Source organism: Anas acuta, chromosome 32, assembly GCF_963932015.1.
Source record: "Anas acuta chromosome 32, bAnaAcu1.1, whole genome shotgun sequence".
Classification (NCBI taxonomy): domain Eukaryota; kingdom Metazoa; phylum Chordata; class Aves; order Anseriformes; family Anatidae; genus Anas; species Anas acuta.
The window spans coordinates 211,458-235,455 of record NC_089010.1 but is presented as its reverse complement, the minus strand read 5'-3'; the positions used below and the strand labels follow the sequence as shown (position 1 = coordinate 235,455).

Sequence of the window (23,998 nt, the reverse complement as noted above, 5' to 3'; positions counted from 1 at the left end):
TTCCCCCTGGCTCCTTTATCCGATCCAATGCTCTTCTGGCCGTTCTCATTGATTCCTTGGCTTTATCAGGTCCCAGCAATGCCTGTGCTTCTGTCCTAAAATACGGTCCTATCCCCATCAACTCTTCCAGCGTGACCCCATGTAAAGGGTCCCCCGGTGGTCTTATCACTGCGACTGATTCTTGACAAGCAGCCTGCCAATGGGCATTAAATAAGAGATGCTGGTGTTGGGTCAAAATTAACTTCATTATGTTGCGTATGTCTCCTGGAAGCAAAATATTTGTTCCCCAAATGTAGTCCAGCATGTGTCTCGTAGGTTCACCTTTCAGACCTGAGTCATTTACTGTGGACCGCAGCTGAGTTAACAATTTCCAGTCCAAATTCACTAGATTAACCGTAACATTACCCTGGGCGTCCGGTGGTGAGTATATTACCGGGAAGGCCTCTGGAATCAATTGTGCAGCTATCTCGTGTTCACCCTCACGTAGGGCCTCATTTGCTATTTGGTTCCACATCCTCTGCCTCTGTTGAACACCGTCTGTAAACGGGCTGGTGTTTTTTCTGTCTGGTTTTTGCTCTCTTATTTCCTCGTCCATCTGAGGGTTAACACTACCAGCTCTTCCCGGCAATCCCAGTCGCTCTGTAGCGGCAGCAGCGACTCTCTGCTCAGCCTGATGTATAGCTAAGGCGTTAGTGACTGCTTTCCAAGGCTTCGATAATTTTTTAGCAGTCTTATTGTTATTAATAACTTCATCAAACAATTTGTCCCCAAATTTGCGCCACTCTGCTTGTTCAAAAACTGTATCCGGATTGATAAAACAACCCTTTGTTACTCCATATGCTAATAATCCTGGTAAATCCTTTTTGCAGTCTATACCCTGCGTGCCTCATTTTTCTAAGAAACATTTGAGCAAATCCTAGGCCGCTTGTCTCTCCATGCCTTTGTTTATACTGTTACAACCTTTGCAAGACAAGTGACTGGCAGGGACCGTCTATAGGTGCTCCCGGGCGCTCCCGGGTGCGGGGATTGCGCGTTTACGTCCCGTTCACCTGTCAGAGTGCAGGTGCGGGGATTATCGTCCCTTTTACCTCTACCGCAATTACTTCAGTGTCCCGCGATTACTTCAATGTCCTGCGTGGTTCCGTACCCCGCGTCTCTCACCGTGAGTCCCCGCGTCCCCGCGTCCCACCGTGTCCCGCGTCTCTCACCGGGAGTACCGCGTTTTCCGCGTCTCTCACCGGGAGTACCGCGTCTCACCGTGAGTCCTGTGTACAGCGTTTGCGGCTCGGTGTCTGGTCAGCTGCAGCGCCGCTCCGATGTCCGCTCCGAAGTTCCGGCGGCACTCCCATGTCCCGCGCCGCTCCGATGTCTCAGTCTCGACGCTGTGACCCCGGCGCTGGTCCCCGGCGGCACTGGTCCCGGCGCCGCGCCGATGTCCCGGCGCCGCTGGTCCCGACGCCGCTGGTCTCCTGGTCTACCTGCGTTCGAATGTGCCGGCGCCGCTGGTGTCCCGCTGCGCTGCGATGTTTGCCCCGGCGCCGCTGCGATGTCCGTGCTCGGCTGCGATGTCTGCTCCGGTGCGATGTCTGTGCTGCTGCGATGTCCTGTTCAGGCCTTGTTCAGGTCTCAGCCTGTTCGGGCGCCATTTGTTGCGAAGCACGGACGAAAGCACAACAGACACCAGCAGAGTCAGATCATGCTTCACCATTTTATTGCCCGAATAGCCCAACTTTTATAGTGAATTTTACAGGGGTGGACAGTGTTTCACACAAGATTATTGGTCAAAAGCACCCAGACAAACTGTTAAGAAAATAACACCACCTTTTGATTAGAAGTTAGGAAAACAACCCCCTTTGTGCTTAATGGTCACGTAGGCCTAGTCCTTGAGGCCAGCTGCTGATAACAATATTTTCTGAGTTCCTTAATTGGGTGATGTGGGAGTCATTGCCGTGGGAGCTTCTCACAGTTACTCTGGCAGCTTGGTTTGCTCAGCTACAGCAGGCCCTGAGATTTCTAAGGCCTACCCCTGGTTGCTTAAAGCAAGCTTAGATCGAACAATTATGCCAATTCCCAACAGTGTTCCCCATGAACATGCTTGTGTGTCCAAGGGAGGTGCTTGGGTACAGCAAGGAGATGCCTGGGTAATGCAAGAAGATCTCTGTGTTCCTGGAAATTGTCCTCAATGGGTACACAGCTGAGATGCCGGGGTGACTCAGGAAGATGCTTGAAGTCTCGAAGGATCTCCTTGGTTGCTCCAGGAAGATTTCAGGGTGCTCCAGGGAGGTTCCTGAGCAACCTATTGAAGAGCCTGATGTGCCCAGGGAAACTCTTGTCTCCTCCAAGGTTCTGCAGGGCTGATCCAGGCAGTACACCTTGGAGACACGCTTTGGATCTCCAAAGGAATGCTTGGGTTCTTTGGATTCATGCTTGGGAGATCCTTTGGTGGTTCAGAAAGGTGCTGGGTTTCCCAGAAGACATTTGAGGTGACAACACTAGGTGCAACAAGATCCATCCTGGAGAAGCAAAGCATTGCCCTAGTTCACACCAACATCTCCCTTAGGCACACAAGCACGTCCCGAGGGTACCCAGGATTCTCCATGCAGCAGACAGGCATCTCCGTGGAGCACCCAAGCATCTCCCCAGACTACCAACCTGTCTTACTAGGTGGACCCAAGCACCTCCCCAAAGCACATGATTTTTTTCCAAGGAGCATTCAGGCACCTCCCTGGAGAAGCCACATACCTTGCTAGGGAAAGCAAACATCTCCCCTGGGAATACAAGCATCATCCTGGAGCACCCTCCATGGCACCCAAGCATCTCCCCAGGGCGCACAAGCACCTCTTGGAATCACTGAGGTTTTCCCAAAGGCACAAAGCAGTGCACTTGAGTAGACAAGCATCTTCCCAAGACACGTAAGCTTTACCTTCTATCTGTCAGGCATCATGCAAGGGCATCACAGCACATTGCTGCTGCTCTGGAATGCTTGGTTGCCCTGCAAAGATGCTTGGGTGCTCCCGCGAGATGTCTGGGTTCCTCAACCTGAACCTTGGGTGCTCAGGGTGCTGTAGGGATCTCCTGCAAAGCATCTCCCCAGGAACACAGATATTTCCCTGAGGCACCCAACCATCACCCCTAAGAACCCAAGCATCTCCCTGGAGGACCCATGCATCTCCCCACAGCACTCAGGCATCCCACTGCAACGTTACTGAAGCATCTCCCCAGGGAACCCAAGCACATCCCAAGGTACTCTGACGTCCCTCCAGAGCTCCCAGGCAAGTTCTTGCAGCATCTCGATTGTTCAAAAAGCACCTCTCTGAAGTATGCCAGGACCTCTCTGGAGTCCCTCCCTGGATCACACAAGCATATCCTATGTATGACTCAAACATCTTGCTAGGGAATCCAAACACTGGCTCGGAGATATAAATCAAGTCCAAGCATCATTCTGGATCCCCGTCTTTTCTCCTTGCGCAAAATAAGGGGCACCACAGTATCACCTGGGGGCACCCAAGCATCTCCATGGGCACCAGGATCATCCTTGGAAGACCCAAGCATCTCCACACAGCAGCCATGCACCTTCCTGCAGAAAGCACGTGTCTCCCTGGGGCACAGAAGTGTCACCTTGGAGCTCCAAAACGTCTCCCCACAGCGTTCAAGCATGTCTCTGGAACACCCACGCAGATTTCTGCATCCCACAGGCATCTTCCCCAGTTATCCAGGCATTTTCAGGGATCTCAGGCATCTCCCAGAGCACTCCAGCACCTCCACAGAGCACTGGGAGGTGCTTGCATGCCCTGGGAATACCCTGGTGTGCCCGGAGAGATTCTTGCCTACTTCAAGGCTCTGTGGGGCTGATCCAGGGAGGTGCTTCTGTGCCCCAAGGCCATGCTTGGTTTCTCCAAGGAGGACTTGCGCATTCCAGGGGGAAGCTTGGTGACTCAGCCTGACACTAAGCAGACCTGGAGAGATGTCTGTGTGCTTCAGGAGGTGCTTGGGTTCCAGGGGAGATGCTTTGGTGCTGCAGTGAGATGCTGGAGTGCTGTGGGGAGGAGTGTTGGTCCTCCAGGTGGATGTTATGGTCCCCTGGGGAGATGCTTGGGTGCCTCATGGAGGTATTTGTATTCTAGAGAGGTGTTTGGGTTTCCTGCGGAGATCTTTGGTGCACCAAGATTCTGCTTATGTGCCCCAAGGACACATATTTTGATGCCCAAGGGAGGAGATTTGGAGCTTTAGGAAGGTGTAGGGGTGACCTGGATTGATGCCTGTTTGCCCCAGGGAGATTCTGGGATGTCCAGGAAGATGCTTGGGTGACCAGGGAGGTGCTTGGGTGCCACATGGACATTGATTAATATCTCCAGGGAGGTGCTTGGCTTCCCTGGGAAGATGTTGGGATAATTCAAAGGAGAGGCTTGGGTGTTCCAGGGAGGTGTTTGGGTGCCCTGAGGAAATGTTTGGGTGATCCCAGGGAGGTGCTTGTGTACCCCAGGGAAATGCCCAAGGAGGTGTTAGTATGCCTGGGAGAGACGCCTGGGTGCTGCACAGAGATGTTTGCATGCTCCAGGAGACACCAGGGTGGCTTGGTGGACAGTAGGGTGCTCCAGGGAGGTTCTTGAATGCCCCGGGCAGGTTCCTGGGTGTCCTGGGGAGATGCATTGGTGCTCCACTGAGATGTCTCCTCCAGGAAGATGCTCTTTGGAGATTCTTGGCTACAGACATTGATGTTGTTCAGCCCCAGGGAGGTGCTTGAGTGCTCCTGGGAGATACTTGGATGCTATAGAGGGTTCTCCGAGAAGATGCTTGTATTCCCAGGGGAGATTTTTTGCTTTCCCAAGGAGGTACTTGGCTTCTCCAGGGAGGTGCCTGAATGCTCCTTGGAAAATATCTTCCGCTTTTGATAGGTGTTTGGGTCCTCCTTGTAAGATAGGTTGGTGGTCTGGGGAGATTCTTGAGTTGTCTGGGGAGATCCGTGGGTGCTCCAGGGAGAAGCCTGCGTACCCTTGGGATGTGCTTGTTTGCCTAAGGGAGATGTTGGTGTGAACCAGGGCAATGCTTTGTTTGCCAGGCATCTCCTTGGTATAACCAAGCACCTCTCTTGGACACAAAAACATGCCCAGCAGGAACAAAATCATGCCATTGCAGGAGCCAACCATTCCCATTCCCATCAAAGCAGCTCTCTGAGGAACTTCATTATACTCCCAGTGGAAACAAGCATCTCTGCCCAGCACTCAGTGGTGCCAGCAAGTATCTCCAGAGGGCAGTGAGGCATCTCCCTGGGGCACACAAGCATCTCCCCGGGACATTCAAGAACTTGCCTGAAGCAAAGAGGTTTCTGCTTGGACAACCAAGCAACTCCCCAGGGAATCATAGGGTGTCCCCTGAGAACTCCATCACTTCTCAAGATTTCAACTCAAGGATGTCCTCAAGGCATCCAAGCATCTCCCTGGAGTTCCAAGGCATTTCCACGGGAACACAAGTATTTCCCTGAGGTGCCAATCTTCTCCCCAGGGAACACAGCCATCTTCCAGGAGGACCCATGCACCTCCCCACAGCACTCTAACATCTCTCTGGAGCACTGAAAAAGCATCTGCATAGGTCATCCAAGAATATCTTTAAAGCACCCAGGAATCTCCCTGCAGCAACGACGCACGTTACTGGAGAAACCATCCATCGCCCTGGGTCAGCCAAACACCTTCCTGGGTGCACCCGCATCACCCTGGGGAATACAAACACCTTCCTGGAGGACCCATGGAGCTGCTGAGGGTAACCGAGAATTTTCCCACAGCCCCAAGCACCTCCCAGAGTCACACAAGAACAAACCAGTTGCACTCCAGCACCTCCCTGGAGCACACAAACTGCTCTCTGCAGTACTGAAGAATCTTCTGGGGCACCCAAGTGACCCCAGAGGAATAGAGCATCTTCCTGGAGAGCCCAAAGATATTCCCAGGGCACACAAGCACCTCCCTAGGGCATACAAGCACAAGAAAAGCCTCCCTGGGGCACACAAAGTTATCCCCTAATCACACAGAGTTCTGCCCCTGTCACCCAAGCATCTCCCTGCAGCACAGAAGCACCTCCCTGGAACAACCAAGCACCTCACCGGAGCACACAGAAATCTTCCCACCACATGCCTATATCTGAGTGGAGAACCCAAGCATCTCCCCAGGGTTCCAAAACACCACCCGGGGCACACAAACCTCTCACTGCAGATGGGAAGCACCTCCCTTGGCACCCAAGAGCTTCTGTGGGATGCACAAGATCCTGCCAGGCATCATCTGAAGGCTGATTCAAAGATCGAAGCCGAAATTCCTTTAAGTGGTATATTCTTTATTGCAGCGCTGGATGCACGGGGGATCTCTCCACCTATCGTGCATACCCAAAGCAGAAAGCAGTCTTGAATTTATACAATCAATCTATCAATATTCTACAAGCACCTATACATATGCATTACCTATCCCCGCCTTCCCTCGCTTCTCATGCTAATTAGCCTTTTGGCACCTTGCGCCTGCGTAGAGCCTCCCAAGAATTGTGGGCAGGGGTCTTTGGGAGGAAGACCCCGAGTCTTCCTCACAGTGTACTTTTCACCTTTGGTCAGGAATCTGCTGAATTGGCACGTTTCTTAATTGCGAGAGCTGGTTGTTGCCAATTCTTCCGTTTGTTGTATCTTTATAATGAATTCCAATGTCCGGTTTTGAGATTTATAGTCCTTACATTTGTTTCTCTGTCCGTCTGCCGCTTCCTTATCATGAGTTCCAGTGTCTTGTTTCGAGATATACAGTCCATGTCTGGGGATTGTCCTTGCCTCCCCAATGCCTCCCCAATACCTCCTTAATCAAGGCGCATCAGCATTTTCCATCTGGCACCCAAGCATCTCCCTGGTCACCCAAGCGTCTTTCTGGACATCCCAGCATCTCCCCAGAGCAAACAGGCATCAATCCAGGTCATCCCTACACCTTCCAAAAGCCCCAAGGCTCCTCCCTTGGGCATTAGATAACGTATCCCTGGGGCACACAAGCAGGATGTCAGAGCACCAGAGAATCTCCCCAGGCCACACAAACACCTCCCTTGAACATGCAGGCACCTCCATGAGGCTTGGGTCTCTCAAGGTGCTGTTTGGTCCTCTAGTTAGGTGTGTGGGTAGTTGGGGGCTGGCGGCCGGAAGATGTGGCGCTGCACGGAAAGGTGGAGCCCCTCCCTTGATGGGCAGTAGCGTGTGGGCTGTGCTGTAAGCAAGCGGAAGTGGCGCTATGGGCCTCGGGTAGATAAGCCCATGGGACTCGACAGTAAACGCCGTTTGCCACCCACCACCTTGGTGTCTGTGAGCCGATGGACCGAGCGGCCTGGGGTTGGTCGCCGCTGCCCCCTGAAGGCAACAAGTGGTGCCGAAACCCGGGAAAACTCCGGGATTCGGGAGAACGGCGGCCGGAGCGGCGGGACCAGCCCGGCGGGGAGGACGCTCCCGGACCAACAAGGAAGATGGAAACCCTTGTGAAGGTCGTATCCAAGTTGTGGAAGCTGTGGGGTGGCTCAGCTGAGGAAGCCAGGGGTGCCGGTGGGGACCCAGAGCCTGGGGAAATCTGGGAGCGGCCACGGCCATGTGCGCCCCAGAACGGTGCTGAACTAGAAAACGAAGAGACGGGTGAAGAAGCCTCCTGCGGGAACGGGGAAGAAGTGCTAGGTTTGACTAACACGTGCAAAGGGGAGAAAGCAAACGGTTGCGGGGACGACCGGGGAGGAGGTAGAAGCGCGAGAGAGGGGCAGAGAGCCGATCGGAACGGCCATCCGAAAAAACGCTCCAGTGGCTCAAACGCCTCGCTGAGAAGGCGGCGGGGAGAGCCACGAGGGAGAGAGCGGCCCGCCCGCAGGGGTGGGGGGCAGGGCCAGGACTCGACGGGAGGGGACCGGAACTCGGAGGTGAGCAGTCAGCCGAGCTCCGACTCCGGATCAGATAGCGATTCAAATTCGGAGGAGGAGGAAATGGGGACAGATAGCGAAAACATCCCCAACCGAAAGAAAGCTGCACCGCGAGGGGGAGAGATTCCTCTCAGGGATGGGAGGAAAATTAAGATTGCGTGCGCCGTCTGGGCTCTATCGGCCGTGCTAGCGTTCCCGGTCTGGGTGACAGACGGGGGGCAGAGGGTTCACTCACCAATAAACCCTAAGGATGTACAAGCGATTGTTAAAGCCATTGCGGATAAAGGGCTTCATTCTGCAATGATCTCCACCCTCATAGATGGTGTTTTCGGGGGAGACAATATGCTCCTGTTTGATATAAAGCAAACTTGTCGACTGATCTTTGACGGGGGGGGATGATCACTTTTAAACAAGAATGGGAGGACAACTTAAATTCAGTCCATCCAAGTAGGAAAAGTAAATGTGGAGAGCTGTATCTTGGCAAAGAAGATAGTAGGGAGCAAGGAGGTTTAGCAGTCAGGATGGAAGGTGATGCCATGAGGCTTACAGGCTAGTAATGTTGTAGTGAAAGCCAGCCTTCCTAAACAAAGCTGCCTGAATAATTCCTGTGAATAACATACTATGTTCAGCTATTTCCTAACATAGAAACGGTGCTGACTGCTTCTTCAGAGTAACATGAGTTAGTGATACTACTGAAACAGTTGGGGTTCAGATGTAGATCTGATTTCTCCTAAGCACGCTGAATTCACAGCTGTTGATCCTCCGGAGGAGGCTTTGCAATTGAACACGTGGAGAATAGGTAAATTTCCCGCTGTTGTTCTCCTCTCCTCTTGTTTTGTTTTGTTTTTTTCCTAGTAGCATAGGCTTAAGACTCTGAAGAAACGGGCTGCTTTTTTTCATTTCCAACACTGGCTGTTCCTCCTGAGCCCCGCCTTGTATTTTTTCAGTCATAGGGTATGTGAATGTAAATTCTTGGGAGAGAGGTAGAAAACTCTGTTTCAACTGGTGTTTTTTCAGCTGTGTGGGGAGAACAAATAGGGTGGTTTTGAATATTCTGGCTCTTATTCAGAGCAGCATGTGGAGGGAGAGAGATGCGTTTGCTTTTTTAGTGCAATGGCTTCAGAAGCAAGAGGCGAAAAAGCACTTTCTCTGGGAGCTGGAGGAGGTGTCCTAATCACTGAAGAGGTTTCTAAATGGCATATCTTTGTGAGTGTTCCTGTAGTCCGGAGGTTTTTGTTTGTTTTTGTTTGACTTTGGAAGGTTTTCCTCTTAATATTCACGTCCTTCCGCAGAAGTGAGAAATGTGATTTTCTTTTGTGCAGTGTCGCGGATCCTCCGAAACCTGCTGGGAATGATGAATACCTCGCCCAGTACCAATGTGATGATGGTGGAGAGAAGGAGAAACCAAGAAGACGAAAAGAACGTGACCTCCTTTCCAAAGAAAACGTTTTGTCCTGCAAAGAGTCTTCTGAGCCTGGTGAGAAATTGCGGCAAACTTCCTCTCTCGAGTCTGACACTGAATGTAGCTCTAAAAACCTTTCCTCCTCAGCTATTACAGAGAGATGCCAAGATACAAAGGACGAGACTAAAAACACTGACAAAGGGCGTTACCAGAGCAAGAGGGAACATGCTCCTAGTGAAGAGAAGGAGAGTCAAAAAGCAGGTCCTTCCAGCAAGAGAAGGATAAAGTTGAATGCAAAGAATACAAACTGGAGCTCCTGATTGGCTTCATGCTGCACTCTGTGCTGTTCTTGTCCTAATCCTGGTCTCTCCGTAGATAATATGGTTTAAATCCAAATAGAATCATGCAATGAGGAGGATGTCCCTGCAACAAATTCAACATCTAAAATCAAAGGTTACATTTTTCCGTGGTTTTCTTCCTGAGCAGAAGTGTGTAGTACTCCTTTTATATTAACGTAGAGATTATTTCAAACAGTCTTGAAGTGCTTGATGACTTAACAGTCTGCAGATTTATTATCAAATCAAAAGAACGCGACTTGGTAGACTATTTTTTTCGCAGTTTTGAATGACCAGTAGGAAGAAGGTTGTTCCGGCATCAAACAGGATCTTGGCTTCACCCGGACAAGCACTCTCACCAATTTTCATGGCACTTTTTAAAAGATCAGTAGAGAATATTTTACAAGTTGTGCAGAAGATCTTCCCGTATGCACAGCTTGCGCTAAAGGAGGACCGACAGCAAGATATAACCACAGCATCCACTTCTTTATAATTCTGCTAAAGCAAAAACTTGTGGTTTGTGCAATCAACTTAAACCTTTCAGACATAATGATGGTAGAATTTTATTTTTTGCATGTGCAGGTCTTTCTTTTGGGCATGTCTGGAATATAACGCATAGGTTTTACTCTGGATTCAAAACTGAAATGCCAAATGGAAGCTCTGAATGACTCAATACACAGTAAAGGACGATGCGTTCTCTACTGAAGCATCCTGCTTCTGACGGCAGCTAAGATAATTAGCATTTGTAGAGGTTGACTTGAGGTTTGAAGTATAAGGCACCTATTTTTCTTTAAAAACTCAAAACTCAGATATTTGGAGGGGAAACATTTCTAGGTCAATGTTTCTAATTCCTTTCTGAAGAATGTCGGGACCAGGATACAAGCATAACTGATCTAAGCTAAATATTGTTGTAGCTATCATCATTTTTAACCAGTCTCCTAATGTAAATGTTTGTGGATCATACTATACACGTGCACGTGAGATCAATTAGCATTGATACTTACTAGATGAATGGAATTCTGTGACCATCACATCCTTTATCACCGTGCTTTCATTGTGGGAACCTCCTCCAGAAAGAATTGGTCTTGTTTTTTTTTTTTTAGTTATTTAGCAACTGCAGAAATTGTTGGTAATCTCCTTTATTCCAAGGGGGAGAAAAAAGTCACCAAGAGTAGCATACCTTATACGTACACATCAGTGGGACTTAGTACGGCTTTGTAGGGCCTTGTGCCATCTCCTTAAATCTGTGGTGGGATGAACTCTAGGAAATAGCTTTCAGTGTGTGCTCTCAAATGAAGAAAGGGTTTTGGCACTGATTTAGAAGCTGTATTAATGTAAGAGAAAGAGACAAAGGCTATTCAGGAAAGTTAACAAACCTCTTTTGCCTTTCAGACCATTTAAATCCTATTTTGCAAGATGATATGTTCGACAGTGATGACGATGCATCCTTGGTTTCTGGAGATGAATTAAAAGATGCAATGCCTGGCAGACCAGAGAAAAAACGCGTCTGTTTCAGCAGGTAAAGAAAGATAGATCCCTGTTACATTTAAATTCTCAGGTCTGCTGAGTCTTTGTAAACAGTTCCAGCTGTTAAAAGTGCGAGGGGTGGTAGACGAAGGGGTAACATCAAGTTTGTGTGTTGAAGGGGTGCTTGGTATTCGCAAGAAGAAAGGGTGAAGGGACTAAAGTTGTAATGAAGTTGCTGTGAATGACCAAATTGAAAAGCCCAGGCTTCTCTTCCTAAGCCAAAGTGATCCGTAGACTACCAGAACACGTTGACTTAATCCATGGCATTCTTTGAAAGACTCAAGACCACATAAATGTCCTGTCTGTACTTTTAGCTAAAAATACCCCAACTTTATGGGTTTGTGTTGCCACCTTTTGCCCTTCTGTTTTCCAGGATTGTTAAACCAGCAGTGAATTATGTAGCCGAAAGAAAACTGAGAAATGGCTTGTTAAAACACCTTGAGAAAAATTTGAATGGTGTCTTTATTTGTTAAGCCACCAAGTTGTGTTAATCTTGTGGTATTTTAGTATGGAAGTCATGCAAGCCCACCGTTGGAAAGTTAGATCATGTTGTTGCAGCTGGATCAGTTATTTTTCTCAGTTTCTATTGCTGTGCTGTCCAGAAGACTTTCTGTGCTTCAGAGCAAGGCAAAGTCTCTAGCATCTTTGATTTAAGCCAGCAAAGGAACAGCCTGATTGTAGTGGGGAAAGAAATGCTCCTAGCAAATTTATTTCCTAGTAGTAAAGCAAGATTGCAGGGATATTAATTGGCAGTCTTGGTTTAGTAAAGAATAGGAAACACAAGGGAAGAAGATGAAACAATTGGAATGCCTGAATAACTTAACTGGAAATCTTACATGTATTTAATATACCACTGCCATTTGGATTATTTGGGGAGGGAAAAGAAAGTCTATAGGAAAAGTACTTGGAACATCTGTGTGTCTGTCTATTTAGCACCTCATTTATAAACTTGTTTTCTTAACTCTTGTTCTAGGAGTGCTTTCTGCGAACCAACATCACGCCGGCCCCGTCTGCTAATAGTAGGAAAAGAAGGGTACGGCCAGGTTTCATACGTGGCACCCGCGGTGTTGCAGGCTTTGGAGAAGTTTCCCGTTCACACCCTGGACCTTTCTGTTCTGCTTACAAACGTTGCACTGCCAGAAGAAATCTGCGGACAGGTACCTTTTTTCTTTTTATTCTCATCAGATTCCCTGACTGTATGTAAAGGGTCAATTGAGTTGCAAGTAAGGTGAGCAAAATTCATTGGTAATGGAGGTGGCCTTGTTTTAATGTGCTGGGATGTTTGCTTCTGTCTGAAAATCCCCTTTTCTTTTAGACAAAACCACAAACAATCTGGATGTTGTACATGTCCACATTTTCCATACCCAATTTTACAGTGATGATGTTGCTAGCAGCTCAGGAAGCTGGGCGGTGTTGCTAATAAACATCTCTTTGTGGAAAGAAATGCTGCTCATCTCCCTGGGATCCAGAAAGCAGTTCTCATTGCCTCCTAAGGCTGTGTGCTCCCCGTAGATGGCTCTGTACCAGACTGCATGTCGGCTACTTTTTGTAGCCTTCTTTTAAATTATAGTAGTAAGGCAACCAAGGTTTGGGGCTTGTGTTTATTTTGTTTTCACACGGACATACACAACTTGTGCTGTTGCAGTATGTGCAATAAAAGCATTAACATTCACAAAACACTTCATTTGCACGCTGATGTGGTTTTAACTAGAGAAAATGAACAGATTTGGTGTTTTCACTTTTAGGCAGGAAATCCATTTTATTGTTTGGCATCACTACCTCAAAATATTTTTACCTTTAGTGGAAACGTTTGAGAGCCATACAAGTAAGGACAGACATGTTACACGACTGAATACTGATGTGTCCCATAAGAGGGACATTTCCTTTCTTTGTTATGCGATGATTGTGGCTGTGGCCATATAGCTACGGTGTCTAGCCACTGCCTGAATATATCCTTCCCATCTTCTGACTAGAGTTCTGATACTGATAATCTGAAAGGGTGCCCAGAGAAATTCCTTATGTGAAAGGATGCTTGCCACTCTGTTCACGTAGCTTCATTTCATGGGGCAGTCAGATGGCTATGTAGCTATGTATTAACAGGTTATTCTCTGTGTTTTAGTTTTCTTACCCAAGCTTTCCTTTTCACTAGCTGATCCGAAATGCTCAGAAGACAGCACCAAGCATAATTTATGTCCCAGATATCCGTTTATGGTGGGACAACGCTGGACCTGCCTTGAAACTTACTTTTCTAACTCTACTACGTAACATTCCAGCATTTTCGCCAGTTTTGCTGCTTGCTACATCTGATGTGTGTCACTCAGATCTCCCAGAAGAGGTATTTGTCAATACTTTTCTTACTATTTCTTCAGTGTCTTGTAATTTATGAATGCTTTCAGCATCAAAATGCTGTGCTTTGTTAAATGCATGCTGTTATTACTCAGGCACCCTAACAAATCACTTAAAATTTGCTTAGAGAAAAAGAATACTGTGAAAGCATCTGCTTAAGGTTTTTTCTGAGTCAAGCAAGTGACGTTCACCCCTTTCTCATGCATGCAAATAATAAATTAATACAATAATTCCGGTGGCTACAAAGTGGTTCAGTCAAGAATATGCAGTGCTTGAAATGACAAGAGGATGTCTTTACTGAAGAGATTTCTTCTGACAGTCTGCCATTCCATGCTATGTTGGATAAACTGCTAATAATGCAATTTAGTAGAGAATTGAAACGCTTTGATGAAAAAAAAAATAATCAGTTTCTTTCTTCAGATAGGCCAAAGCTTTCCAAGCTGGAAAGCTGAGTTCCAATTTCTGCTCAAGTAACTTTGGAATGGAATTCTAGTTGTATTCCTAAATAAACTGTAGTAAAAGTACATGCAGGACTTCATTGACTTCTGAGAGTTTACATTAAGGGAAGGTGCCCAAAACAGGAACACGCTGTTCTCATTCTGATTATTTTGTCTCAGTTAGTGGGGGAAGAGAACGGGTCTTACCTAGACGTGTTTATTATCAACTGCTTTGAAAGTGCTTGAGTTCCCACAGAAGTTTTTGTACAGGTTCTAAATTCCTTCTAAAATAAGTAGTGAAATTCCTTACCTACCTTTTAATACTAGAAATGGAAAATGGAGGAAGACGTAGAGGTACTAGCTACTTCAGGCACCTTTTGGTAGAGAAATAAAAACTCAGCAAAAAGCCCTCACTTGTCTGCTGAAGCCTTTCTCTTCCCTCTATAGCCATAAAGGTTCTAAGTAAAGGATGCAGCAAGGCAAGTAAATACAAAGGAAGCGATGTTGGATGTGGTGAAAGGCATTACTTTATCAGTGTAGCGTACAATCCCTTCAGCGAGCTTTAATTCTACAGGTGATTCTTAAAGGTGATATTTGAATTTGCCGTGCCAGCCTGTGAAAATGTAGCCTTTTAAGGCCAGGAAGATAACTTTTTTCAGTTTGTGTTCTTCAGGTTATTATTAATTTTAAAAGGTACTCGTCTTTCTGGAATAGAAGATGAGTTTTTGTGGCCTTAAATCTGAAATGTCTTTCCTCCTTCTGCTTTAGATCCAAGAATTATTTAATAAGGAATTTGGAGAAGTGTGCAATATTGAGTTGTCTTGTAGGGCAGAGAGAGCAGCTTTTTCTGAGGACCTAATTCTAAATCAAGTGGCTAAGCCTCCTGTAAAGAAAACAGGTGAGGAGGATATAAGAAGTACATCTAAAACTTTCCTATCGAAGTTACTAGCTCTTTGGGATTTGCTTTGGTGGTCATTTTCTGTCAGTAATTTGTCATATGCTTGTATTTGAGTACTGTAAATTGGCTAATTTTTCCTGATTAATTGAAGTTGATCGGACATTGGAAGTCCTGCCTGTAGCACCAGCAGCTGAGCCTCAGAAGCCACAAGAGGAAGAAGTAGGGATGCTGGAGGAGGAAGAGGAGGATACCTTGCGTGAACTTAGAATTTTCTTGAGGGACGTTACTCACAGACTTGCCACTGACAGACGTTTCAGGGAATTTGCAAAGCCCGTTGACCCACAGAAGGTAAAGTAGTGCTGATCTGTGTGTGTCTGTAACTTCTCAGTGTTCGTATTTCTCAGCGCTTTGGGGAAGGTTCAGCTTTGTTTTTAGGACTGCACTATTAGGATTTTGCAAGAAGCAGAGGCAGTGCTTTTACTTCTGCTGACTCTCAAATGTCTCTTATGGGATTATTCGCTGAAAGCCCTGGTTTCATTCTAAAAAGCCAGTCCAAATGCCAACACAGTTTGCTCGTGAAAAGGCTTTGATATGTAGGCATGTCACAGCACTGAAAAGCACAGAGATCTTTCCTTATAATTACAAACAGTATTTTCAGGACTACTTTAATGAAGTCTAAAGCCCTTTATTGGACTGTCAGTTCCTGTGGGAACAGGAATAGGAGCAGCAGTTTGTAAAAATAAGTTTTGAGGTCCTGTTCTCTGTTTCATCTGGAACTCCTCAATAGGAATCAACCGTAAGTGCAGTGTGTTTTCTTCTTCCTCCAGTTGGCTGCTTAGATCCCTTTTTCTCCTTAATTGATTAGATAAGCCTAAACTAGGGGCGTATGTTTCAAAGACAGATGTAACTTGAATATACCTGCGGATCAGCAAATGTCCTCTTCATGTGGGCATCCACTGGCTTTTCTTCCCCTTTTCTCCTAGGCTCTTGAGCTGTGAAAAATCTAGACAGATACACGTGTCCTCATCTGAACTAGTCATTAGGCTCCTCTTCTGGTCTGAGGGAAGAAATCAGCACCTCTCGGCCCAGTTATCTCATTCTAAAGTAGATGCCTGCAATAGGTACTTCACAGGTGCAATTCGTGCACCTTTTCCTCAATGTCGACAACAAAGAGAATGTCGGATGGCTTGCTCAGCTTTCACTGTTGTGATTTTCTGAAGCAAAGTGAAATGAATCTCCCACCCTCAGTGTTTCTTCTCTACCATGCACGTGCTTCTGACCTCCCTACTTCTTGTTGTCCTCTCCTAGCAGCTCTAATGCCAGTTGAAAGAGCCCTTCCATTTTTGAGAAGCAAACTGGTTAATTTCAGCATCTTCTGATGCATCGCAAATGTTCAGGGTTTTTAGGAAGTCGTTTCTTTAAAGTTTTCAGAATAATTTTGTTAGACAGTGTGCAAGGTTAAGAAAACCTCTGAATGCTTGTATTTGATCTGCAGGTACCTGACTATGCCACAAGGATTAAAGAGCCGATGGATCTTTCAACAGTTCTGACTCAAATTGACTCGCGCCAGTACCTCACTGCAGGAGACTATCTGAAGGACATCGATCTAATCTGTAACAATGCCTTAGAGTACTACCTGGATCAAAGATCTACAGGTGAGGATGTGCTTTTTAGCCCGAGTTTAAAATATCTGTCAGACGTATAGAAGGATAAATGCTGTGTGTGGACAATAGACTTTGGATGGATTAGATGATTTTGGACATCCACAGAGAACATCTCTTACCACATTGTAAATATTGTATCATTTTGCTACTTGGGCATGGAATTGTGATACAAGTGTTCCCAAGGAACTAGTGCTTTTGTTTTAATTAACTTGAATGTTGTTATGCTGAAAATATTCACTGAGAGAACCTTTTGGAACCAACCTATGAAGAAAGCAATTTTTTCTGTGATCAAAACAGTTTCATTGGTTGGTAGACAACATTCAGTTAAAGTCTGTAAAATTTCAGATCGTCACAGAGCCTGTGTTTTGCAAGACACTGCATATTCAACGGTGAGGAACGAAATGGATACAGAGTTTGGACGACTTTGTGAAGAAATTAAAGAATCTCGTGAGAAAAGAGGTACATGCTTTAACGCTAAGGATTTTAAGACTTGTCTCTGCATTTGTAACTGAAAATGCACGGCGAAGATCTTTGGTATCTATTCTTTATTGCAAGGTCGCACCTCTCCAGCGTGTGCTCCATGCGACAACTCCAAGTCACCACAGCAGAACCCTGCTACTGAAGACGACAAACCAGAGGAAGAGAGTAATGAAAATGAGGAGATGACAGCGGCACCTGTAGATGCCAGTACACCCATTTCGAATGGCAAGTTGCATTTTATTCAGCTGCTCTTGTCATTCATACCTTCTCTGTTCTTGAGGCGCAACAGGTGTCTCTGATGCCTGGCTCTTTATGCCAGAGGTATTTTGTTTTCAAATGTACTTCAAAATGGGAGAGAGAAATCCAGAGGTCATTCATTCAATATAGTTATGAATTGAAGTTCAAAGAAAGTTGGTTTGTTTGATGTACTCTTCCTGGAACTTCATTTTGTAAACAGAACGACCCCCCACTCAAGGATATCACAGCTGCCCTCCCGTACTAAAAATGATAGTACTCACCCTTGTAGGAGCAGCAATGTGAAGAAGGTCAAGGGCAGTAAGAAGGGTTCAAAGCTTTGATATAACAAGCCTTACACTTTTTTTGACAGAGCTCCTAATAAGCATCTTTAGCAAGGTGTGGAGATGGGAGAAAAACTCGAACTAGATTTTAATTCTAGGATGTATAATGTCAAGCTTGACTGTTCCTCTGAACAGTCAATTGAATTTAATTTTTTTTAATTTAAATTAATTAGTTTAGTTTTCTTAATTTAAATTGAATTGAATTTAAAGGTTAGAATTTAAATTCCAATTGAATTTATTGAAATTCCAATTGAATTTCAAGTTTGTTGTTGTTGTTTTTCACGAAACACTAAGTTTATGTGAAAGGTTTTGCTGCAATATCTTTCTGCCAAGGATATTAAGCTTAAGTTATCCACAAGAAAATGGTGGGGAGAGGGAAGCTTTAGTTTTGAAAGCTTTTTTTTTTTTTTTTTTTTTTTCCCCAGGTTTTTCTTGAGCACAGCAGAGTTTCAGTGTCTGCCTGCCATTAGTTGCCCCACTACCAAGTCAGGAGGGTTAATTAAACTTGCGTGAGGCAGAATTTCTTTATCTGAATCTACGTGGTTCGCATAAATGTATTCTTATTTCCTTCTTTCCCTAGGATTATTCTTCTACCAGTATTGAATGTTTCAACGGACGCTGTTTAAGATCAATGAGAAAAAGCATCCTGCGGTGTTCGGTCTCTAGCTTTGAAGAAAGTATGGCGATACTGAGGGGAAATGTCAACAGAAGACGCTTTTCAAGGTACTGTATTTCTATATGTTCAATCTCTGTTCGATTTGTAGATTGAAAAGCAAGAGAGAAAGCATGTGCAGTGAGTTGTGGCCTGATAAACCTCCGGCTAAAATCAGCAGAGGCCTATGAGCATGCTGATGGCATACCGGTACCTTAAAACTAGAATCCCGCTTCTCAGTGGAAGTCTTCTGCTTTTCTAAAAAAAAAAACGTGTTTTTTTCCCCAACCCCTTTGAGGTGTTGTTGTGGTGTTTAGCTGCCGGACGGGTTAAACCACACAGCCCTTCTCCAACCCTCCCACCTCCCTCTCTGGGATGGGGGAGGGAAACGGGAAAGTGAAGCCTGCGAGTTGAGATAAAGACAGTTTATTAAGACAGGAAAATAATGATGATGATGATGATAATAGTACTGCTAATAGTAATGTGTACAAAACAAGTGATGTACAATGCAGTTGCTCACTACCCGCTGACCAGTGCCCAGCGTAACCCCTAGCAGCCCGGCTGCCCCGCCCTATCCATGGTGCAGCGTGTTGCCATAAGGCATAGAATTCTTTGGCCAGTTGGGGTCGGCCATCCTGAGTCTGTCCCCTCGCAGCTGTTGCTGTGCGCCGATTCTGATCGCTAGTAGGACAGTGAGACACCGAAAGGTCCTTGGCTTGTTGTAAGTACTGCTCTGCAGCAACTGAAACGTCGGGGTGGTATCAGCACTCCTCTAAACACCCTTTCACACTTCCTAAGCCAAAACATAGCAACCTACCCGCTACTAGGAGGAGAACTAACTCTGTCCTAACTGAAACCAGGACACGTATCTTTTCCACTTGGGTGCTATTGCTCATAATTTTGAGAATTCAACATGAGCAAGCTAGGAAATGTGGGTACATACAGAACCGCGTGTATATGGTACGCAACAGACTTGGGATCTGGATCCTCCGTGAGGCCTACAGGCTTCTCTTTGTATACCATGGAGCACTGGCTTGTAAACATGGTGAAATTTCCCACCTTGATGGGTCTAACACAAAAACTCTTTTCTCCCTTCTCTCCCCTGTCCTCTTTCTTAATGTAGGCAGTTGAGAAAGCCGAAATTGGAACAAAAAAAAGAATATAACACAGGTAAGTGGCTGTAACTCCCCGGGATACCTATTTACGCTGGTTACTGAAGAGGATGGTACTTGGTCACTCCATCGCTTTCATTTGGCCCCAAAGCCTTCTGTAGTCAGCTGAATTCACTCATCAGTGACTTTTCTGTGAAGAGAGGTAGGTGCAAATAGGAGATTTTATGAATTCCTTGGGGAGGGAGCAGTGTGAATTGCGGCTTGGTAGGCACAAAGCAAACTGTTCTAATTGTGCAAAGTAAATTGATACTTGGTAAGTTCAAACTTAGTTTTATAGTTGGCAACCACAAAAGTAAACCTTAGCTGTGATCCTACCACCACAGTGGCGTAGCTCTTCCCTTCCCCTTGTCCTCTTGGCTCTTTTAATGACAGTGCAAGCAACAAACGTGTGCCAAAGGGTGCTGTATGGTAAACAATGGGCAGGCTTTTTTCTAAAAAGCACGAGTTTGAGTTATGTGGTGTTTGGGTGTTTGTCTTGAAACGATTCTTACCTCCTTGAGCTGTTAGATCATAATGCAGGAAATGAAAGTGCTGCATGCATAAACAGAGTAATAAAACATACACCTCTTAGGAAGAGGCTTGCAATGTAATAGTGTTTGTTTTGAGCACTGTTAGATACAGTTTGACATGAATGGAGTGAAAACACCTTAGAGAAAGGTGTTGATTGTTCTCCCTTTTCCAAGACAGAAATAACTGGAGTAGATTTCCCTCCTGCATGGAACAAAAGTTGCACGTTTGTTTTTGTCTGGCTAGCTTTCAGTCTCTTTAAGAATTTCTCTACAGGTCACAGTTTTAAGTAGACAGTTTAAACGTGCAGAGCGATAAGTAAGTGGAATGCAGTGGTTGTGACGACAACTTCTGATCTGAAATTTAAAGAAAAATCAATCCACTTCAGGGTGCCTTTTTTGTTTGTCTGTTTACATTTTACAAGAGCAACGGTGAAATAAGGAGAATCCCATCTTCAGTGTTTCAAAATACTTTGTTTCTGCGTTTCAGTCACCAGAACACTGAGGAGTAGAGCTGGTGCAAAAACTGTGAGACGAGTCCACGGAGAAAACAGGGACTTGGAGCTGCGCCGCAGCTGTAGCGTCGGACGCAGTCGGTACTCTACTACTAACTCGTCCATTCTATTTGACAAACTTATAACAAAGTAAGTCATCTTTTCTTGCAGACCTCTTAAAATGATCTTTCTTAGCAAGCCTTTGCACTATGGCATGATGTTGGCCTCGACTTGCTCTGTATTTTGACAGCAAAGAGGTATGGCTGCTCCTGGCATTGAGAGTTCAATTCGTTGAGTTTTCCCCATTTGGCAGTTTTCTTAGCATCAGAAGTGCGTTCATTTTTAATGAACTTTTTGTTCCATACTCACAAAAGTGAATGTAATGCTTGATTAAGAAACTGAGGACGGTTTGATACAGTCAAAGCAAAGTAGTCCTAGGGATTCTGCGTTTCTGTCCATGGTTTATTTCTGTTTCTGAAGCCAAAATTGTTTTCTGCTTCAGAATTTGCTTTCCTTGCATTTCATCATTTTCTACAACACGAAACTGAGATTCCCATGTAGAGAAGAACAAACAGCCTTTCCTCGGTTAACAAAAAATGACTTAATGCTATTGTGCAGAGCAACTTAAGTAGGATTAAAAGTTGACATAATTTTTTTATAACATCTTACTAGGATGTCAGAATTCTTATTGTCCTCCTGCATTTATATATATATATTTTAAATGTGCTCGGTAAGAGGGGAAAATAAACCTGAAAACAGCGTATGTTTGCAAATCCTCAAAAGCTTGTTCTTAAATCTCTATCAAAAATAAAGATTTGACCTGATTTTTTGGTAATGTCTAAAATCTTGGCTAAGTGCCAATGACTTTTGCTTTGTGCATACTCCATTAAAATCTCTTACTGATTATGTGTGCTGTTTTATTTTTTTCATACATGCCTAACTCTGCTCTTACATGTCAACTTTGTATCTTAGTACTGCGGAAGTTTTGCTACAAAAAATGGCTGAAATGGAGCAGATGCGTAGATGCCAAAGATGTTGGGAAGATGTTGAGGTACAAATGACAGAGCAAGTACTCCGTCAGTTTGCCACTTTTGTAGAGTATTTCACGTAGGGAAGTAACTTAGTTGTAATTTTAATTGAACTGAAATAACTTCCTTCCAAAGAATAGCGTGGTCTAAACTACCATTTGGTCTTGCTCTCTGGTTATATCTTCATGTCTTACTGATACGGTTGTGCTCCAGATATCTTTTAAGAGTGGAGGAAGCATCTTCTGCAGAAGATGTGGGATAACGGGGAGATGCTGCAATGCATGTCTTCCACTCCAGTTTCTGAATTGCCTTCTGCTTTTTGAATGGGCACGGTTTACAAACAGCTATTTCGGACTTGGGTTTTTACTCCAAATGTTACTAAAAGCTCTGCCTGGGGGACTGAATATGCAAAAAGACTGGTGCTTTCCATCAGCTTGGCAGTTTAAGCTGTTTAGCTTTTTATCCTTAACTCCTAAATCATATTTCTCGTCATGCTCAGGAACGCGCTTACTTGGAAAGCTTAACAAAAGGCAGTGCATAGCTTCCTGTGTTGGTCACTCGCTCGAATTTTGATTCCTGTTAACGTTTTTTTTCCTGAGAGCTCACAAAGAATCTCCAGTATCATGTAGCTTTAATCGTCTGTTACAGGCAAATGGAGCTGTTTTCTTTAATTGACCTAACTTGCATTTCGGAGTTCTTCCTTGGTTGCAAACTGCTCCCAGAGTTTTCAGGAACTGGAAGCCTTTCAAATTTCCAGCTGAATGAACTGATGGCTACTTTATGTATATTTGTTCATGTGCTGGCCTTGCCTGAGAGCTTAAATAAACCCCTGTCTCTAGAGGAACCCTTGTTAAAGTTGTATGCAGCAATCATACTTCCTCTGTCTCAGTTTTGCTCTATTAAATTAAACTATTTTATTAAATTACTGTTCTTTTGAATGATAGGCACATCATTTTAAAACTTCCCGATAACCTACTTTCATAGCTTTTTGTTTAGCTCTGAATGTCCTTATTCTCTCAAATCACAGGATGGTTGAGGTTAGAAGGGGCCTCTGGAGGTCACCTGGTCCAACCCTCCCCTGCTCAAGCAGGGACAGCTAGAGCTGGTTGCCCAGGGCTGTGAAATGAATCCAGAATTGTCCACAGTACTTTTTATTAGCATCTCTCACACGCCTGTATGATTTCTTTTGGTATGTCTGCTAGAAAGGTAGTTCTTTTTCCTTGGTTCTGTCACGCTGTAGGTTATTAACCTATGATTAACTAACGCACTCAGTTTTGTATCTGGGCAAGTATTTAACCACTGCATGTACTGAGCCCTGGTTTAGAGCAGAAATTCTTGTTACTGATTGTGGGTGCACGCAATCATATTCCCACTCTCTCCTCTTGTGCAATAATTTATTTTTTGTGTGTGTACGGGGTGCCTCGATAATGTTACTGTGTAAGCATCAACAGACAGACGTGCCTGTCAGTGGATGTACGTGTATGCACGTCTGTTTTTCTGCACCTTTGTGACCGATCTTTCTTGCTGCTTGGAATTAGGAGAACCTTGATATCTTCACCTGTGTGAAGTCGGACTTCGAAAGAACTGGACCTGTCAGTCCAGATGAGATTGAGTTCTGGTTTTAAGTTTTCTTTACTCTGTTCTAACCAAAAGCCTTGTCTTAAACAATTGAAACAAGCTAATCTACTGGGTATTTGTCTTCTGTAAAAATTCTGTGTTGCTATTGACTTCTGTCGTGGTTTAACCCGGCCGGCAGCTAAACACCACGCAGCCGTTCGCTCACCCTCCCCCCTCCCTCTCTGGGACGGGGGAGAGAAATGGAAAGTGAAGCCCGTGAGTTGAGATAAAGACAGTTTAATAAGACAGGAAAATAATAATAACAAAATAATAATAACAATAATAACAATAATAATAATATGGTGATAATAGGGAAATAATAATAATATGTACAAACAAGTGATGCACAATGCAATTGCTCACCACTCGCTGACCGATGCCCAGCCTAACCCCGAGCAGCCGGCCCCCTTCCCCCGGCTAGCCACCCCTATATATTGTTTAGCATGACGTCAGATGGTATGGAATACCCCTTTGGCTAGTTTGGGTCACCTGTCCTGGGTCTGTCCCCTCCCAGCTCTTACTGCACCCCCAGCCTGTCCGTTGGCAGGACAGAGCAAAAGGCTGAGATGTCCTTGGCTTAGTATAAGCACTGCTCTGCAACAATTAAAGCATCGGGGTGTTATCAGCACTCTTCTCATCCTAAGCCAAAACACAGCATTCCACCAGCTACTAGGAAGAAAATTAATTCTGTGCTAACTGTAACCAGGACACTTCACAAGCCTTAGTGTGAGCTCTAGGGCTGTACTGTAGTGAGCTCAGAACAGGTGAAAAAAAAAGTAGATGAGCTGACGAGTTAGATTATGTGATAGAGCTCACCTGCACACCTGCAAAGGAGCTCAGAGAGACAGTGACAGGAGGCTGAGCCCCAGAAAATAGTTTGCTCCTCCCTTCAGAGGCGCAGAGGAGCAGAGAGATGCACAGTGGCAGGTGGGAACCCGAGGGAAGTTCTTCAGA

At 45.3% G+C, this 23,998-nt stretch overlaps 3 protein-coding genes across 5 annotated transcripts; all 3 read left to right on the top strand.

Moving 5' to 3' along the window:
• The first annotated feature begins 7,259 nt into the window (after positions 1-7,259).
• Positions 7,260-9,626, top strand: LOC137846424 (uncharacterized). Its single transcript, XM_068664360.1, has 2 exons — positions 7,260-8,862; positions 9,231-9,626. Exon 1 carries the CDS (start codon positions 7,321-7,323, stop codon positions 8,305-8,307), a length of 987 nt encoding a protein of 328 aa, XP_068520461.1. The 5' UTR covers positions 7,260-7,320; the 3' UTR covers positions 8,308-8,862; positions 9,231-9,626.
• A 1,523-nt stretch (positions 9,627-11,149) lies between these two features.
• LOC137846426 (ATPase family AAA domain-containing protein 2-like) lies at positions 11,150-17,311 on the top strand. 3 transcript variants are annotated; one of them, XM_068664365.1, is made up of 7 exons: positions 11,150-11,164; positions 12,146-12,329; positions 13,322-13,480; positions 15,005-15,201; positions 16,349-16,508; positions 16,863-16,976; positions 17,073-17,311. In XM_068664365.1, exons 4-7 carry the CDS (start codon positions 15,079-15,081, stop codon positions 17,294-17,296), a joined length of 621 nt encoding a protein of 206 aa, XP_068520466.1. In that variant the 5' UTR covers positions 11,150-11,164; positions 12,146-12,329; positions 13,322-13,480; positions 15,005-15,078; the 3' UTR covers positions 17,297-17,311. The 3 variants fall into 3 exon arrangements, with proteins under 3 accessions (XP_068520466.1, XP_068520464.1, XP_068520465.1); XM_068664363.1 differs by lacking the exon at positions 11,150-11,164 and having other exon boundaries at positions 13,322-13,507; XM_068664364.1 differs by lacking the exons at positions 11,150-11,164; positions 12,146-12,329; positions 13,322-13,480 and adding an exon at positions 14,332-14,853.
• Positions 17,312-17,976: 665 nt separating this feature from the next.
• Positions 17,977-23,152, top strand: LOC137846439 (ATPase family AAA domain-containing protein 2-like). The gene is made up of 5 exons (XM_068664382.1): positions 17,977-18,298; positions 19,351-19,397; positions 20,396-20,549; positions 21,372-21,450; positions 22,966-23,152. Exons 1-5 carry the CDS (start codon positions 18,207-18,209, stop codon positions 23,050-23,052), a joined length of 459 nt encoding a protein of 152 aa, XP_068520483.1. The 5' UTR covers positions 17,977-18,206; the 3' UTR covers positions 23,053-23,152.
• The last annotated feature ends 846 nt before the right edge of the window (positions 23,153-23,998 follow it).